General features: G+C 39.7%; 1 protein-coding gene across 2 annotated transcripts in view; it reads right to left on the bottom strand.

Annotated features, from left to right (window-relative positions):
* Window positions 1–13,633, bottom strand: part of galnt18a (UDP-N-acetyl-alpha-D-galactosamine:polypeptide N-acetylgalactosaminyltransferase 18a) — a 311,892-nt gene that overhangs the window by 61,920 nt on the left and 236,339 nt on the right. For both annotated transcript variants that reach the window (XM_049574447.1, XM_049574448.1), the window contains exons 7-8: window positions 12,015–12,200; window positions 9,890–10,027 (exon numbers count right to left, since the gene is read on the bottom strand). In XM_049574447.1, the coding sequence (XP_049430404.1) occupies window positions 9,890–10,027; window positions 12,015–12,200 (324 nt within the window). The remainder of the gene's footprint in view (window positions 1–9,889; window positions 10,028–12,014; window positions 12,201–13,633) is intronic.

The raw sequence follows: 13,633 nt of genomic DNA, 5'->3' as shown, positions 1-13,633 counted from the left end.
AATATTTATCTGAGAAAAGAACATAAAGAGAATCTGATTTGGGAACTCTCTGACATATACAAATCTTGTATCTGCGTGGCCAATGAGTCTTTTCCATCAATGTCTCTGTCTGCAGATTGTGTCAGGCAGTTTGAAGAGAAGGTCAAATGTCACAAGTGCCGCTTGAAGGGAATGGGAAGAAGTCTGCTATGAAAAAATGATGATGTGTTGGTTCTCATGCTCCAGTTAGAATGAAAGACATGGAACCACTTTTGAAAATCACTGCAATTTTCTTCTAGACACTCTTTTAGGCCAAGTCTGAAATTCAAAATCAAACAAAGTCAGTTCTGGTTTGGAACAGTGGTCAGAGTTGGCCTGGATTACATTTGTGGTGTTTGAATGACTTCAGCTGTAATGTTTTCAATGTGACCAACTCGGTTATTGCTAGTTATTTCAAATGTTTGATCTGAACTTACAAGTTCATTTACTTTGGCTGTGTTGTAGTAGAGCAAAGGTTTATCTCTGACATTTATGCCTCATTTCCACTGCATGGATTGGCTCAACTCGACTCACTTTTGGCACCAGGTACTTTTCTCTGTTTGTTTTCCACTGCTGATAACACTCCATCAGTGAAGGTGGGATTCTTGGCTAATTGCTAAAGCAAAGCTGTGTGAAACTGCCATGACATCATCATCAACATGACATCATTTTCAGCATGACACTTGCTGAATCATTTCAATGTCAAGCACACAGAGAAACACCTGCTTTTTGTAAATTGTACAGTGAAGCATATGACGTAGTTCTGTGGGCTGCCATTTTTTGAAAAAAATCTGGGTCAAGTGAATAAAAACAAATAACAGTTGCTATTGTGGTAGCTTGACTATTTAAACATGGTGGGTTTGTGCAGGATGTCTAGCAAGTGATGATTCTCTCTGATCAATCAGTAGTCTGCAGTGTTGTAACTCCACTTTCTACAACACGCCTGGATAGGGATGGGAACTGATAGAATTTTATTGATATCAATGCCATTATCGATTCTGCTTATCGATCCGATTCTTTATCGATTCCCTCATCGATTCCTCCTGTGAATTTTCTGTGTAGAAAAAGTAGACCTTACAGGTTTTCAATTTTTATTGAGTTTCTATTCTAAACAAGAGATAAGTGCTTGTGTAAGTAAACAAATATGAAATTGGTGACTGGATCCTAGATCTCTGGACATATAAAAAAAATAAAAATAAATTAAAATCTTTGTCCTACATGCTCACTGGATCCTAGATCTCTGTTGAGGCATTTTGCCCGTGGACGTGGAGCTGGGGGAGCGACACTGCAGGCAGCAGAAATACTCAGTCCACCGCTATTGTCTAAAATGGAACAAATGAAAAAATATTTGTACAGCATTTGTTTTCATCTACGTCAATTAAGTTACAGAATCTTCCATTGAATGTGTAGTGCTATCGATAACAAGGTAGAGGACATCACTGGCACTGCTCTGCTCTCGTTGACCGGAGATTGTCGAACACATGGCACTCTTGATATTTAATGCCACGCGACGACAAATGCTTCAGCATGTTGGTGGTGTTTCCACCCTTGCATGTAATTATGGTGCTGCATAAATTGCATGTTAGAGTCTTTTTTGGTTAAGTGAAGCCACGCTTTCGACCGCTTCTGTCTGTCCGCCATTACGTCTTCTTTGTTGTTGAATGTGCTGCTGACTGACGAGCGTGACGTGCATCATCTACGTAAAAATTCGGCGTAATGAAAATAATCGATAAGGGAATCGTTAAGCATAAAGGCTAATGATGTCGATGAATTGAACCAGTTGGAACCGGTTCTTAACAGGAACCGGTTCTCAATTCCCATCCTTACGCCTGGAACTTACAGCGAAATGGTACCAAACTAGAAATCCCGCCCCGTGGCACCAGTCAAGTTGCACTTACATTTTACATCCATGTCTGTGAAAACATGGATGCTTTACACACATGCTCACCCCTGTAGCAGATCTATACAGTCAGCACAGTTTCAATATTAGTGTCATCAATTTACAGTAGTATATGACCAAATGTCTCCCCTTCTGTTCCTGAGATATAACGTTGAATAATTGTATTATAATTGAATTTTCTGGTGGAGAGCTGAAAGGAGGAGGTTAAATACAATTTACATTCACCAGGTGGCAGAAACATGACTCCAAAGGTGTTTACAGACAGTTCTATGGACTACTACCTGAGAGGAACTGCCCACTGGGGAGCTCCCCTGAGAGCTACACACCTTCAAGGACATTTTTTCTGTTTGCCTTCACACCACCAATAAGAACGTACTGTAAGCTAGTCAGCAGTTGGTGTAGCAACACCTCTTTCATTGTTAAGAGTCAAAATCGCGTTGTATTTCCACCAGTGAACATGCTTAGTAAAATCTGGACTTCATTGTCAGTTCATTTGTTTGTGTTTTCTACTATTTTTTTGTTACAAGCTGTTGTTGGTGTTTTGTGTTGTCCGTTGTTAACACGTCTAACGATTTTAAAAATGGTGGTTGCCAGTGCTGCACTGGCTGCGTCTGACCAACGAACACTTATTTCTTGACCAGTCATCAAACACTTACATCATTCATGGTTCCACTTATGCTGGGAAAGTACCTACTCTGAAGAATGATTGTTCCTAGTTCTTGTGGTGTGGACACAGGCAATGTACAGTTTGCATACAGTCGCTTTCAAAATAAACGCACTACATCGGTACAACACTGCAAATTATTTTTTTTCTTCAACAACAAATGCACATGGTTAGGTTTAGGCAACAAAAGCACGTAGTTGGGTTTGGGAAAAAGAACAGAGTTTGGCTTTACAATCATACGGAAAGCGAACACTAGCCTCCCGAGTGAATGTCAGTGGTTGTTGGACCCATCCACCAATGCTCCTACCTGCCCTACATGAACTTTTGTCCCCTTAACTTACATTGTTGTCCCACTGCATTTCCCACTGACGCTGCCAGGTGCCATTCCACAATAACAACGATTGGTCGCACATCTTGTTGACGATGTTTTTTTCTTGCGGGTGTCTGATGCCGGAAGTCACTGCCCAAGCACCTGTATTAGACAACTTCGGAGTAAGACCGGGGTTGTCTGCTGTGTGTGTAAAAGCAAATGTTTGCTAACACTAATTTATAAAGTGCTGATGTCAGTGTTGTGTTTAATGTCTTTCTGCCACTTCCAATTGGCTAAAAAATATGACAGGTTTAATTTTTACCACCAACTACAGGCCACACAAAACACAAAATGACTTTAATACAAGCAAGAGTAATCCATTAAACATTACCAAGTTTCTCTTAATTACAGTTTTCAAGTTATTCCAGTCAAGTCAGGAGGTTTGTTCTGTACCTTAAAAAATGATGCTTGGCCACTAGGATACAAAAGAACTCTAAAATAAGCTGACAGACAAGCTGCTGTCAGTTACTGCTTGCATTACCAAAAAGTTGCCTACCGAAGCAATCCTTCCAACAGGGAAGGATGTTATCATTCCATTGGAGTCATATTTCTAGCCACTTGATTGATGTTAGCCCAATGCTCTCGGGCATTTTTTGCCCTCTTTTTGTCTTCATTCCTGAGAATGATGTTCATTGGCTTTGTGTGTGTGTGCTGTGTGGTGCTGGGGGCCAGAGTACAGTAGGTTTATCAGAGCTTTTCCTGAAAACAGCTGTTGTCCTGCTGCTGGAAACAAGGTGATGACAGCCGTAACAGTAATACCAAACCGTATGTGCTGTAAAACCAAAACCATGAAATAAAAGAGGCTAAAAAGTTTGGTAGAGCTTCAGAGGTGGGTAATAATTATCTGTGGATTTGTCACTGCTGGGGACCCCTAATCAATTCATTTTTCTTAGTGTTAAGGTGAAAATAATCACTAATGCATTATTAATAACAGCTCCAGCAATAGTGTTAAGAAGATTGGTGTTATTTTAGTGAAAGCACTTACTTGATTGCACATTCAGAAAGACTGAATGTGCCTTTGAAATGTTCAGGATCTGTTGCTGTAGAGTCTCACGTTTTGCACCTTTACTTCCAAAGCATTGTAAATATTCTGTGGTGGCCACCTTAAGTCTGCCATTCAAGTGACCTTTAAAAGAGCTGGTTTGAATAGAAATGCCTGTTTATCTATTCAACCTCTGTGTGCGGAGCCTGGGCCTCCCTTACCATTCCTCATAAACGACAGCAAACATACAAACATTAATTTTCAAAGATGAATGAAAAGGCTTATTGGCTGCTTCTCCGCTGGGTCCAGACTCATACTAAACCGAGTCCCAAATGTGAAATATTCAAAGTTTATGATGAGTGAACAGGAGGGGAAAAAGACTGTTGAATACTTGGTCTCATCAAAGTTGTCCCACTGTCCCTGTTTAGATAGATGGCTGACTACATCTCTCCCTCAGTTCACCTGCTGCATCCCTCCACCTCTACATGCTCCTCTGCAGTCACATCACATACACTCCTGTGGGGGCTTCTGCACTGTTCCTGATCCACTATTGAGGGCCGACCTGAGCTTTCTATTTCACAATATCTCAAGTTGCTGTCACACTTATTACAGTGGTTCAATAATCTGATACTTTATTGATCGCCAGAGGGAATTTCTCTTTCCTCTTGCCCCATTTCACAGAGAGGGTCAGACTCAGCTACACAGCAGCAGTCCTGGAGCTGGTGGGGGTTTAGTATCTTGCTCAAGGGCACAACAGCAAGGTGAGAGCTTGTCAAAACAAAAGCTCGAAGTCTGGTCCTTCAGTTAAAGGACAATCTGGGCAGCCCTGCTGTCCAAAAACATCCAGAGCTCTGACTACTGACTACATTTCTCACTTTGAGGGACAGGTAACAATTGCTTGGATCATATTCAGTGATGACTCAATGAGTTATATATATATATATATATATATATATATATATATACATATATGTATATTGTACGTTACTCTTGAGTATGTGTCTCCTCAAATGTTGAAAGAAACCTACACCTGTGTATCACATAATACATATATATGACTTATATTTGCCGGTCTGAGCTAAAATGCCTGGCCAACTTTTTGTCCCAGTACACCTCTGCACCAACCTGATGTCAAACTGGTGAAACAAGTTCAGGTCACTGTGAATGTCTTCTGTTGAAAACAGCTTGACAAATATTAGTATAAACCCCTTCTTGGTCAGTATTTAGACGGTGTGAGGCAGTGCATTCCTCCAGCCTTTTGTTTCATGTTAAATTAGAGATGAGTGTGTAAACAACATCCACAGATGGTGTCACACTAGAATACTTGTACACTCTCCAACTGCTATCTCCTATGAGAGTTTGTTTTTGTCAAATATGTAAACTTCATATCGAAATCTCTCAGATGTCACTGTGGCAACGCTTTCATCTAACGCATTCAAAACCGAGCCCCCGCACATGCTCAGTAGTGTCAACAAATAACTGAATCCAGCTTGCACTGTGATTGAAGTGTTTATTGAACAACAAACACAAGAGGTGACACGGAAGCTGTTTTCAGAGCTCGAGACTCAGCTGCTGCTACTAATGTCTGAAACATAACCCCCCCCCCCAATCAATTCATAACATCTTTTTCCTCTTCAGTGACACACTTGAAGTCATACAGAGTCAATAAAGCTGAAAGAATAAGACCTCTTCAGCCTGAAGGAAATAGGTTGTGTGGTGATTATTTTCAGCATGCACTCAGGCTCGCAGAAGACAGATGACTCAAACTATTTCTGTACTCGTGTTGTAAGTTTAAAAGGTTAAAATGAGACTGCAATCAAAAACCAGAATCAAAAAATGAAATTAATAAATGATTAGTACTTGGACTCAGCTGAGGACTACTCATTTTTCTTCCTCTATCAGCAGGGGCAGTTAGGGCGGTGGGATAATTCTGCTCAGCTTTCAACAGATTACTGTCATTTTTCAATTATGCAAAGTCCTCCCACAGACATTAGCTGAAGAGAGGAATAGCCATGCAGAAATTAAGTGGCGAAAAAAGGTTCACCCTTTCAATACCCCGCTGCTGTCATCTGAAGTGAGCTCTCAGAGCAGAGAAGCATATATGACGTGTTGTGCAGGCAATTAGACTCAGCATTAATGGAAAAGTTTTATAGCTTGAAATACTTGGAAAAGTAAGGTTTTTAATGGAAATGTGTAGTCATGATGAGGGGTGCTACTTCAGAGCTATTTTGGTGCTTATCACGTTACCATAACTGAGCAATTTTTGTATGATCTCTGTTATGTCTGAAGACGTTCAGTATTGTGTTCCTGTGCCTTTAAGTTTTCACTGCACTGTGTACAGTGTGCCGTAAAGTGTGAGGTGTCGTGAGTTCAGTAAAGGCGCACAGACGAAGCTACACAGAGTGTTTTTTTGTCTCCATCCAAACACAATAATTTCTATAGAATATTTCTGACCACAGATAAAAGACACACAGACTCAGTGGGAATTCCCATTGGAAGCAAGACGTAAGCTGCATGTTAATGCCCTGTCATCCAGTCTACACTGACTCCATTTTACGTAAAACGGCAGCTCTTGGGGAGCTGATTGACAGTGCTAATCTGACGTTTCTATGGGAAGAAATCAACAATATTTGTATGTATTGATTTTCATTTATTTTATTTCCCCGCCCATTGTAGCGAGTAATGGGAATATACAGTGCCCTCCAAAAGTATTGGAACAGTGAGTCCAATTCGTTTACTTTTGTTGTAGACTGAAAACATTTGGGTTTGGTATATCAAAAGATGAATATGAGACAAGAGATCAACATTTCAGCTTTTATTTCCAGGTATTTACATCTGGATCTGATACACAACTTAGAAGATAACATTATTTGTAATGGAACACAAAATTTTTAGGTGAGCAAAAGTATTGGAACATATAAACTTAAAATAGATTTAAGTGAATGAGACTTAATATTTAGTTACAAATCATTTGCTTTCAATAACTGCATCAAGCCTGTGACCCATTGACATCACCAAACCAAACATCACATTCTTCTTTTGTGATGCTTTTCCAGGCGTTCACCGCAGCCTCTTTCAGTCGCTGTTTGTTTTGGGGGGTTACTCCCTTCAGTCTCCTCTTCAGCAGGTAAAATGCATGCTCTATTGGGTTTAAGTCTGGAGACTGACTTGGCCAGTCTAAAACCTTCCACTTCTTGCCCCTGATGAACTCCTTTGTTGTTTTGGCAGTGTGTTTTGGGTCGTTATCTTGCTGCATGATGAAGGATCTCCCAATCAGTTTGGTTGCATCTTTCTTTAAGTTAGTACACAAAATGTTTCTGTAGACTTCTGAGTTCATTTTGCTGCTGCCATCATGTGTTACATCATCAATGAAGATGAAAGAGCCCGTCCCAGAAGAAGCCATGCAAGCCCAAGCCATGACATTACCTCCACCGTGTTTCACAGATGAGCTTGTATGTTTGGGATCATGAGCAGATCTTTTCTTTCTCCAAACTTTCGCCTTTCCGTCACTTTGGAAAAAGTTAATCTTTGTCTCATCAGTCCATAAAACTTTTTCCCAGAATTTTTGAGGCTCATCTCTGTACCTTTTGGCAAATTCCAGCCTGGCCTTCATATTCTTCTTGCTAATGAGTGGTTTGCATCTTCTGGTGTAGCATTTGTACTTTTGTTCATGAAGTCTTCTGCGAACAGTAGATTGTGATACCTTCACTCCTGCCCTCTGGAGGTTGTTGCTGATGTCACTAACAGTTGTTTTAGGGTCTTTCTTTACAGCTCTCACAATGTTTCTGTCATCAACTGCTGATGTTTTCCTTGGTCTACCTGTTCGACGTCTGTTGCTTAGTACACCAGTGGTTTCTTTCTTCTTCAGGACATTCCAAATGGCTGTACTGGCTATGGCCAATGTTTGTGCAATGGCTCTGATTGATTGTCCATCTTCTCTCAGATTCACAATTGCTTCTTTTTCACCCACAGACAGCTCTCTGGTTTTCATGTTGGTTCCACCTCTAAATGCAGTCTGCACAGGCAAAATCTATCGTACCCAATCTGAAACTGAGCTCAGACATTCAGTGCTATTTATTGTTTGAATAATCAGTGTAATTGGGAGACACCTGGGCAACAAAACACACCTGTCAGTGACATGTTCCAATACTTTTGCTCTCATGAAAAATGGGTGGGTTCAAACAAAAGGTGCTATCTTCTAAGTTGTGTATCAGATCCAGATGTAAATACCTGGAAATAAAAGCTGAAATGTTGATCTCTTGTCTTATATTCATCTTTTGATGTCAAACCCAAATATTTTCAGTCTACAACAAAAATAAAGGAATTGGCCTCACTGTTCCAATACTTTTGGAGGGCACTGTATCCCTTTAACATTTGGCTCAACAGTTTGGGAGAGCACATTTTGAGTCACTATAGCTTAATGAAAAATGTGTTGAACTTAACTCAACCTGATTGAGCTATCGCGACCATTTGGTTTCGGTATGTTATGCTAGAAACTAGAATTCATTACTTTATTCTGTTAGACATTTGTGTAAAGTTTTGTCACAAAATTAGCATATGAATTCTTGAGTTATGACCATAAACATTTTTTTTCTGTGGTCACACTGACCTTGACCTTTGACCACATTATTCTAATCAATTTATTCTTCAGTCCAAGTGGACATCTGTGCCAAATTTGAGGAAATTCCTGAGGCCTTCTTAAAATATAATATTTACAAATTGAGCCTAGCGCAAGGTCAAAGTGGCCTTGGCCTTTGAGTTCCAAATTCTAATAAGTTCATCCTTGAGACTAAGTAGATGTTTGTGCCAAATTTGAAGAAATTCCTTCAAGATTTTCTTGAGATACTGTGATCACGAGAATGCAATGGACATGGTCACAATGGCCTTTGACCACCAAATCCTAATCAGCTTATCCTTGACCCAATGTGGATGTTTGTGCCAACTTTGAAGAGGTTCTCTCGAGGTGCTATTGAGATATCATGTTCACAAAAATGAGACAGATGCAAAGTCACAGTGACCTTGACCTTACTGACTGATGAATTGGTTCATCCTTGGTTTGAAGTTCGTGCCATATTTGGAGAAATTCCTTCAAGGCATTCTTGAGATATTGCGTTCACAAGAATGACACAGACAAGGTCACAGTGACCTTGACATTTGACCTATGACTACCAAAACTAATAACTTCATCCTTGAGTGAATGTGGACATTTGTGCCAAATTTGACGACATTCCTGTGAGGCGTTATTAAGATATCATGTTCAAGAGAATGGGTAGGACGCAAGTTCGACAACCCTATGCCGTAATACTTCTGACATCGGCTATCACAGACATGAAGGCATGAAAAAAAACCCCCATAAAAAGTTAAAAAAAATATTGTGACACAAGTAGAAGTGTAGTTTCAACAAGAAGAAAAAATAGGGCAATAGCAACATTCAAAAATATGAGAGCAAAGCTTTATCTAAAATAAAACAAAAAACCTTAATTGTGGGAGCACACAATTAAGGGTCTTTGAAAAATGTTTTTGCCTTTTGGCTGAAGTGTGACAAGAGAAAAGACAAATGAAAATATGTTCACACATATTTAAAACTCCTTGCTGGCAAGCTGCCACAACAAAGGCAAATTAATTTTTGAAGTTCAAGGACTGTCTTGTTCCTGTTTCATTATGAATTCAAATAGTGGTGAATATTTTTTGTTCTGCTCTGAGGAGTTTCTGTATGTGTATCAACCAGTGGGGACTGAGTGGGGAAGTGTATGGTGTAGTGTTTCTCAAATTGTGAGCTGGCATCCAGATTTTGTGGACTTATTCCCGTGGGCTGCAATATCAGATGAACAGCAGTGTACTTTAATTCACAAGCAATTTATGTTTCAGCATAATGATAAATGAATTTACTTGAATCAAGGATGCAGACAGGATATGTTTAGGAAGCCTAAGAACTAAAGAAAAAACTGAACTCACCACTCCGTAAGCAACGGTGTTGCTGTAGGATCGGAGCTCAGGGTAGATGTTGGAGAGGAACCAGCTGAAAGGTCGACACTGGAGTCTGGACCGCAGGGCTTTTCGCTCAGAGATGTCCCCAATGTCTATTCCTGAATTCTAGAGAGAGAGAAAATGCAAGTTTTTGAGTTTTTATTATGGGTATTTGACCTTTACTCTAATCTCTAGCAACCCAATAAGTACAATAAGCTTCACTTCCCAATCTCTAATGTTCCAAGAAATCAAAAATAACAAGTCCAGAATTCTAGGCCTCAGGGTTCTGTCAGCACTGTTGCGTCCTACGAATGACTCAAAGCTCGAAATAACAACTGAGCAGGAAGACAGCAAAACATGTTTAAAGAGCAAACACAGAGAGAAAGGAGTGGACGTCATTCAGTGAAGAGAGGCTGAACCAAGGACATTTTAAAAAGTTTTTAGATGTTACTCAGGACCTCAGGTTTTGGGCGAGTGCTGACAAATCTAATCAGAAATGAATGAATGAATAAATAAACATTTGATTACCATCTCTCTGTATAAAAGACCACATTGTTGTTTGCAAGGCACAAGTAAGTCTCAAATCTTTGCACTCAAGTCCCAGATCAAGTCCCAGGTCAAGACTGATAGGTCCCAAGTCCTAAACTTAAGGTTTAGAGTCATAGTACACTTCTCACCAAATCTAATGACAATTCATCATTATCAAACAACTAGAATTAGTGCCCCATGGTCGTATGCCTGCACAAACCACTCAAGTTGAAGTTACGATTAACATCCACGCCTGTGAAAACTTGGATACTTCACACACATCTTCCCCCCCACCAAATTCTAATCAGTTCATTGATGAGTCCAAGTAGATGATTATGCCAAATTTGAAGAAATTCCCTCAAGGTGTTCTTGAGATATCACATTTACAAGATAATATTGCATGATGAGTGATCTTGGACCACCATAATCCAATCAACTCATCATTAAGTCCAAGTGGAGCCAAATTGCAATTTGAGCAATTTTTTTTTTTTTAAAAATTCCCTAAAGGTGTTCTTGAGATATCACTTTCATGAGAATGAGACAGACAAGGTCACAATGATCTTGACCTTTGACCACTGAGTTTTAAACAGTTTATCCTTGACCAAACGTGGACGTTTGTGCCAAATTTGAAGAAATACCCTCAAGGTGTTGAGGTTTATGTTGAGATATTGCATTCACGAGAATGAGACAGCTTCAAGTTCACAGTAACCTTTGACCACCAAAATCTAATCAGTTCATCATTGAGTCCAAGTGGATGCTTGAGCCAAATTTTAAAAAGAGAATCCCCTCAAGGTATTCTTGAGATATCATATTCACAAGATGCACACAAGGTCACAATGACCTTGACCTCTGACTATCATAATCGAATCACTTCATCATTTAGTCCAAGTGGATGTTGGAGCCAAAACTGAAAAAAAAAACCCCACCCTAAATATGTTTTTAAGATACTGCATTCATGAGCTGCAAGGTCACGGTGACCCTTGGACCACCAAAATCTAATCAGTTCATCACTGAGTCCAAGTGGACATTTAAGCCAAATAAAAAAGAAAGAAAGAAAGAAAGACAGAAAGAAAGAAAGAAGATGAGACAGACAAGGTCACAATGACCTTGACCTTTGACTACCAGAATGTAATCAGTTTATCTTGTAGTGCAAGTGGACGTCTGTGCCAAATTTGAAGAAATACCCTCAAGGCGTTCTTGAGATATTGCGTTAATGAGAATCCAGCCGTGGCTATTGCCAGCGTGGAGGCACCATAGATGTTTTTTTTTTTTTTTTTTTGCATAAACAAGCTTGATGTAAGATGTTCTGTCACCATGTGTGATTTTCAACCAGCACATAGAGCACTTTTTATATATATTTTTAAGTCAAAAGGCTCGTTTGTGAATTTTGGTTTAGTACTCCATGTATTAGTCTAACTACCGTGTATAATGCATGTGGCTGTATGCACCGGACCGTGGCATATTGTGACAGTTGAGCACAAATACAAAAAACGTTACAGCCCAAACACAATTACACCCACACACCCCTCCCACACACAATTACAATCAGTGTCAAACTCCCAACACACATGTACTGTCTGTTTACCTGTAGTGGAACATTCCAGGCCATGTAGACGTGACTCTTGTACTGGTCCATCCAGACCTCAGCCACCCGCAGAGCATTACGACGCACGTGGGCTGTCAGATTCTCTGTGTAGGGTTTGTGGGCACGCTCGATGTGTGCAATCCTCGAACAGGGCAGGACCTCCACGCTGCCACCACACTGCCACACCTTTGTTACATACACACACAAACACACACATTAGTGACTGCAGGGACCCTAAATAAAGATATGGATATTTTCAGTACCTGCCAACTACATGCCAGTTAAACTTCTATCCTCTGAACAGGGGATTTAATCCTTGCTGGGACTGAGCCTGCTTGATAGAATAAGTGTGAATGAAAGGTCTCACAGCAACACACTGTGTATGCTTCTTTCTTTCTTTCCCCTGATTTGCAGTTTGTTGAAAATGGGAGCTGTCAAATATATCCACACAGGCCTAGCTAGCTTCATGACAGGCTCAAGAAATATGAAATAATATTCAGATTTAGTTCCCCACGAATGCAACACAAGTGTGCAGTCCTCTAGGATGCTTTGACAGTTGTATCTTTATTTTATTTTTTTGTATAGATTTTAGTTGGACAATGTTTAAGATATATAAACATGGGCATTTCATAGGTAAATGAGCTCCATGTGTGGCCAAGTGAAAGTGACCAGATGCCATTATTATCTTGAAGTTATTTCCACTGAAACTTAAGGTGTTTTCATCTTTCCCTCTTCAGCTGACATCTCTGCATTCATTTCTAACTCTTCAGCTGACAGTTCCACTTTCACTTCCGCTTTCACTTCACTCACACTTCAAGTGACTCTTCCAGCCCAATTTATCCCCCTTTGGAGATTTCAGATTTCAACTGAGCCTTCAACCTACAGTTACAGTTGGTATCTTTTTTAGCAAAGATGACAAAATGTTGTTTTTTAAAATAATTGTCACTTTATCCTGAAAGCAGTATGAGACAGATAATCTGTGAAAAAAATCATGCTTCTCTGCCCCCTAATAGTGCTCTAATACCATTTGCAAGAATTATGCAATCATCCAGTCAGAGCAGAGTCTCTATGTTAATCAAAGCTCATAAACTGCATTTTTTTATTAATATATTTATGAAAGGGTGTAGCACATGGTCAAACAGAGCAGTGTCAGTACAATAATGAATGTCAGTTTTTTCTTTTTCTCAAACACAATAATGTTGATTACAATAATAATGTATATACAAAGTACTGTACATCCTAATGGACAAGAGTCGAGTTTGACAGATGCAATCATACCAATCATGTTAAACCACCAAAAAGGGAAACATAATTTAAAAGAGAATTAGAAATAAAAAATTATAAAAAAAATAAATAAATAAAAAGGAAGAAAGGGAAAAAAAAGAGGGTGGGGCAGGGTCCATCAGTTGGGAGACAGGGATTGAAGAGAGTTAAAAAATGTAAGAAAGGACTGCCACTTAAATGTGATCAGATTTACCTCTGATTGAGTGTTTAGTCTTCTCTAGCTTTAGAAAGGACATGATATCACTGAGCCACTGAGTGCTGGAGGGAGCTGTAGTAGACTTCCAGTGGAGAAGAAGATGGCGTCTTGCCAGTGAAGAAGTAAAAGCTAGAACTTC

This window comes from Epinephelus fuscoguttatus, linkage group LG4, assembly GCF_011397635.1.
Source record: "Epinephelus fuscoguttatus linkage group LG4, E.fuscoguttatus.final_Chr_v1".
Taxonomy (NCBI): domain Eukaryota; kingdom Metazoa; phylum Chordata; class Actinopteri; order Perciformes; family Serranidae; genus Epinephelus; species Epinephelus fuscoguttatus.
This window is presented reverse-complemented; position numbering and strand designations above follow the sequence as displayed.